This window comes from Peromyscus eremicus, chromosome 1, assembly GCF_949786415.1.
Source record: "Peromyscus eremicus chromosome 1, PerEre_H2_v1, whole genome shotgun sequence".
Taxonomy (NCBI): Eukaryota; Metazoa; Chordata; class Mammalia; order Rodentia; family Cricetidae; genus Peromyscus; species Peromyscus eremicus.
In genome coordinates, this window is record NC_081416.1 from 95,538,178 (window position 1) to 95,543,715 (window position 5,538).

The 5,538-nt window shown below is 50.2% G+C and overlaps 1 protein-coding gene across 1 annotated transcript; it reads right to left on the minus strand.

Moving 5' to 3' along the window:
- Nucleotides 1-443: 443 nt before the first annotated feature.
- Cnga4 (cyclic nucleotide gated channel subunit alpha 4) lies at nucleotides 444-4,642 on the minus strand. Its single transcript, XM_059252153.1, has 6 exons — nucleotides 4,502-4,642; nucleotides 4,268-4,369; nucleotides 3,953-4,059; nucleotides 3,081-3,726; nucleotides 1,954-2,303; nucleotides 444-1,455 (listed from the first exon to the last, which is right to left on the minus strand). The coding sequence occupies exons 1-6, from the start codon at nucleotides 4,561-4,563 to the stop codon at nucleotides 995-997; spliced, it is 1,728 nt and encodes a 575-aa protein (XP_059108136.1). The 5' UTR covers nucleotides 4,564-4,642; the 3' UTR covers nucleotides 444-994.
- Nucleotides 4,643-5,538: the final 896 nt, after the last annotated feature.

The following is a 5,538-nucleotide window of genomic DNA, read 5'->3' on the forward strand; positions in this document are numbered from 1 at the left end:
CCATTCTGACAGAGGCCCCAATGGGGTCAAGTGTGTGTATCACACTGTACCAACCATAAGCTTATTTTCCTCTCCCTAAGTCCATCAGGTATGTGATGAAACCATTTACGTCATACCTACCCACTCTAGTTCAATATGACTTGAGGCAGAGATGGCAGAAAAGGCTCTTGAGGAACTGGCTTTTATCTTCTTCCATCAATGGACTTCTATGTTTAGGGTCTCCTCACTTTGGTTATCAAATATATATGTGCGCACCTACTATGTTCCAGGCAGTTTGAGCTCTGGCAACATAGAGAGGAATGAGATAAACCCAGTGCCAATCTATGAACCTTACATTTTATTAATAAATCACAAAATAATTACATATTTTAAAATGTTTTAAAGTGCAATAACCCTCTTAATCTTTCCAGATAATGACACTTATCATTCAGTTATATCCCTAAGTTACCCATCAGGTTCATTTTACAACACCACCTGGCACAGCTCAAACCTGAAGTCTGGCCATGCCCTGACGCAGCTGAAGTGGTGACCTAGAGTGACCATAGTTCAGACATTATATCAGACTTCTTTCCCTGTAGCTCCAACACTGTCCTTGTCCTATACCAAAGCCTCCTTTAAATGTAGCAAAGTTACCCCAACACCCCCGGTGCATTCATCATTCTCTGTGATTGTGGGTTAAATGGGTATAAGTCATAGGTTTGCTTGTGAGAATGTGCATGTGCACAGAAGACAGGAACATTTTATGTGGAACTCGCAGTCTTGAACCAGTGCATTGTGTGGTGTGGTGGTGGTGGTGGTGGTGGTGTGTGTGTATGTGTGTGTTCTGGTGAGTATGGGCCAAATGTATACTATAACCCACATCTCTAGCTAGGCATCTATAGACCAATTTACCTAAGTCTCTGTGACCTAGCAAATAGGTTGACAGTTTCTGCAGGCAAGCTTTCCTACCACTCTGGATTCACTTAGAGCTGGGAGTCCTGGGGTCAGGATGGGGTCATTCTATGCCTGAAGGTCCCTCCTGGCCAGCCTTTCCCTCTCCATCCTTGGAAGTTCCTTCCCCAGGCTCAGCCTCATCATCAGCCTCAGCCAGGTCCTCTGGCATTGGCCACTCTCTGGTCTGCCACTCCAGCCTTTCGATTCGGTAAGCGATCTTCAGTGCGCTGGACTCCAGCTCAGCTAGTAGGCGAGCAAACTTGGTTTGTAGATCATCCAGCTGCTGGTCGAGGCCTTTGAGCCGAGACTCTGTGGCCTCCTGGAGGGCGATCTCAGCTGCCTCAGCATTCACATCCAACTTATTCATTTTGAGCAGGATCTCACGGCCCTTCTCCTCCATGACAGCCTGGGCCTGTGGGTACTCACTCAGCACCTCCCGCAGATCCTCCTTGCTGAGGCAAAACAGGTCCGAATAACCTAGGCTCTTGATGTTGGCTGTTCGTCGGTTTCCAGACATGTTCCCTGTGGTCCAAGGGCAGACATGGGGAGAGTAGTTAGTAGGGACAGGAAGGTGACATTTCACTCCTAAACCAGGATATAACCTCCATATTGGTGCTTCCGAACCTCTTTTTCTGTTTTATTCTTTCATTTAGTAATGTGCTGGTGGCCAAACCCTGTGCTTATCATTAACCTGCCTTGATAGATATTTAATGGGGTAGTTATATAACAACATGGCTGCCACAGTAACTTTCAGATGGTCTGTTGGCGCTTCCACCGGTGCCCATGGAACACATCTGCTTTGTTTTCTAAGACTCCACCCCACCCACTGACCCTGGCTCAGCTTTTCCTCGGGGAACACATAATCCATATCCTACTTCTCTCCTGAGTCCTGTAGGAGGACTCAGACAATGGCCAGATCTTTTTAATCTATGTACCCCAAAGTACCATCTTGTCTTAGGGTTCTGCCATTCCCATTCTCCTGCCCAGCCCTGTCCCTAGCACTTCCTCTTGAGGACTCACCTTTGATGTTGATGATACTGATCTCCCCAAAGTAGAGCCCCGCACCAAGCACAGCATACTGGGTGACACCATCATCTGCCACCACAGCCAGCTGGCCCTCCCGGATGATGTACATCTCTCGGCCAATGTCCCCTTTGCGGCACACATATTCTCCTGGTGAGTAGGTCTGGGGCTGGAGCTTCAGCACCAGCTCTTCCAGCAGGCTGGCTTCACAGTTCTGGAAGATCTGGACTCGGCTCAGGGTAGACAGGTGGACGGACACAGCAACCTCTGCCCGCAGCCGCTCAGGCAAGTGCTGCAAGATGGCTACCTCGTTGGTCATCTTCTTGTTGATCTGCAGGTGCTGGTACCTGGGAGAAAGGCAGTACCGTTTCTGCACCGGAACCCCGTGTGTCTGCCTCCCCCCACTCCATCAGGACTCAGCTTTGCCAAGAACCCAGCCACCCCGAGTTCTCATAAGATCAATGGGAGTACCACACATGTTCTGGTCCCCTTTCTTAGTTACAGACATGATCTTTTCTACTTCCTCCAAGGTGTGGAGGCGCTTACCACTCCTTTACATCCTGTCAGGTCCCCCACACCCCCACACCCCAGCCACAGTGTCTGATACCACTCCTTTACATCCTGTCAGGTCCCCCACACCCCCACACCCCAGCCACAGTGTCTGATACCACTTCTACATTGAGCTGCTTTCGTCAGTAAGCTCCCACCCTCTCAGACAGGCTTTGTGGTGGCTCTCTGACTTGGAGACATTTCCTTTTATTCAGAACATAGTTTGCATTATTATGATATAATCAACCATCTGTTGGCCATCTCCTGGCTGGATAGTTCCCCTCTCCACCCACTTCTTTCAAAGTCCTCCCAGGCAGTGGCAGCTCCCATTCTCTGGTCTCTATGTCACTCTTGTACACAAATTCCTCTCTTTCTCAGTCTCTTGCCCACTCTTTTCCCCGTGTCCAGATTCCCTCAGTGGAAGACACCACTTTCTAAGCCCTATCCGGCAGACCTACCAATGAATGCTGTCTTCCAGCTGCCTAGTATAGCCAGTAGGTAATAAGAGCAGTCACTGGGCTCAGGTCCTAAGGCAGACCTCCCCCTGGCTGGGTCTGCAACCACAGCCCTCTCACCAGTCAATAACTCGCCGCTCCAACCTCCGGTTGACACGCTGCAGCTTCATGTACTTCTTTACCAGAGCATGGTCTGGGTAGAACGCTGCATCTGCAGTGTTCATGTTGTAAATGACAGAGCTCATGCTACCCATGATGGTGGCGAAACCCATGACGGCCAGCAGGAAGTCACCCACCATGAAGAGGTACTCTTCCTCCCGGGCTGGGAGTGGCGTGTCGCCCACAGTGGTCAGAATCAGAGTGGAGAAATAGAAGCTGTAGAGATACTGGCGCCGCAAGCGCTCAAAGCCAGGCTGTGCGGGATCCGGGTATACCCATGCATCCCGTCCGAAGCCCAGGTACCTGGATAGGGCAAAGTATAAGCAGCTGTTCCAATGGATGACAACGAAGATGTAGAGCATCAGCTTGGCGATGCGGAAGGCATTTGGGTAAGCTGTGCGGGTCTCTGTGCGGTCAAAGGCCTCAAAGAGGCGGGGCACCCGGAGAAAGCGATTTAGCCTGAGCGTGGGAATGTGGGGGCCCAGCCGCACATAGGCTGCGTCTGTGGGGACCAGGGAAGCCAGGTCCAACAGGAAGCTCCAGGTGCGGACATAGCGACTGGCGATCATGCCTTTGTCCACCACCAGGATGCCCTGCTCTAGGAATCCTAGGAAGAAAGGAGAAGATGGGCTAGGGTCAACTGTGGGCAGGTTGGGGACAGGCCAGGTAAGACAGGCCACACATGAGGGCAGGATGGAGGCAGGCATAGCACTCTCCACGGTTTCTGGAGTGAGCATTGTGGCATTGTCAAGAAACACATAACAGTGCAGTGCCGTCTTAACACATTCTTTAAGGAAATGTGAGGAGAAGGTTAGCCCCAGAAACTCACTGACCTGTGTGGAAGCGCACCCCGATGTCTAGTAGGTACAGCAGGTCACTTGTGTAGTCCAGCACAAACCAGGCCACCAGGTAACTATGCTGCAAGTCAGGAAAGCAGGCTCTGCAGGGCAGGGGCAGAAGGGATCGGCTTAAAGGTACCAACCGTGTGTAAGGTGGCTGTTAGGACAGATCCCTCAGTACTCTTCCTTGAGCCCTTCCAGGGAAGATGCCTCTCCCTTAGGCCCTGCCCTCCTGGCCTGCCCTTCTCCTTGGCGTCACTCTTTAGTACAGCTTAAGCCCCCCCCCTTCATTTAGCGCCCCTGCCAAACCTGCATACAATGATGATGAGGTTATACATGACTGGGAAGACCATCGTGTTCAGCCACCAGTAGTAATAATCCCCAGATGGGTCTAGGACAGGCAGCCTCTTCCTGTAGGGAAGAAGAGACTCCTTTCATTTATTCACCAGACATTCAATGCCTGGGTTGTGACCAGGACACCAAGAAGGAGGAGGCCCCAGGGACAGGTGATTAGACCCCCACACAGAGGACCAGCCTTCTCACCTGGCTTTGGATGGGGCTGGGGGGCTGGACTCTGTTGTCTTCACTTTGCTGTCCTGGCTCATGGTTCTGTGGCTTAGTCCTAAGCCTGTAGAATATCCAATGCTTCTCTGACTATAGTGGCTTGGGAAAGTGGGGGCTAGTGCCTAGCTTCCTGGAAGAGGCTGCCCCGGGGCTCCAGCTGTGTATTCTCTGTCTTTGAAGCTCTTAGCAACGCAACTAGGACTAGCGGGTATGGAGTGGGTGGAGGCAACACAGCTCCAACACCCTTCCTTCCCCGTCTCCCAGGGCTGAGGCTGGTTTACACCTGCCCAGCTAAACACCTTTAATGAGGTCCCTGGGGATGGTGGGAGGTGGATGCTTTGGAAGGAAGCTTCCTTTTCATTGCTGTCTTTTCTTTTTTGCCTTTCCCTGAAGCCTATGGTATCAAGGTCAGGAGATCCAGCCTGCCTCAATGTAGGTTTGAATTCTGTTTTTACCTTATGTATGTTCTCCGTTTGGGCCTAGTTATTTATTTAACAATTATGTGCCAAGTGGCTCATTCGTGTCAGGTGGTAAACTAGTCTCTAGGGACAAAAAGTGCCTCTCACATCAGAGGTGTTTTCATTAGCTACATCTTAATACATATCACCTAATGTTCTGGGGTACATGTGTGTCATCTTGTGCTACTTTACCCTCATTCTTTTCCTATTATCTCTCATGCCCTATACCACCAGCTATTGCACGTATTTCATGGGCCCTCAACTTCTTTAACTTTTCCTGTTGAAACATTTCTTTTCATAACAAAATAAACAGATCTCCTATACTTTCCCCAAGTTGATATCCCTGTTGCTATTGTCATCTTGTTTAGTCAAGAAGTCATCATTAAAATTCCAGCTGTACGCCAGGCCAATACTGTGCTAAGTGAGTGGGACAATTCCCTAGATGCTCAGTCTTGTAGGAGGAATGTTCAGTAGGGTAGGATGCATTTAGGTAAATACACAAGGGTAGTCCTTACAAAGAGTCTGGCGAGCATTCTGTTAGATGAATAGGTAGAGGGC

Coding starts and splice junctions, on each gene's coding strand:
- Cnga4 (XM_059252153.1), bottom strand. CDS start 4,563: ATGAGCCAGGACAGCAAAGTGAAGACAACAGAGTCCAGCCCCCCAGCC. Junction 4,060..4,267: donor CTCATCATCATTGTATGCAG/GTTTGGCAGGGG, acceptor CCTGCCCTGCAG/AGCCTGCTTTCCTGACTTGC. Junction 3,727..3,952: donor CGGGGTGCGCTTCCACACAG/GTCAGTGAGTTT, acceptor CTTTCTTCCTAG/GATTCCTAGAGCAGGGCATC.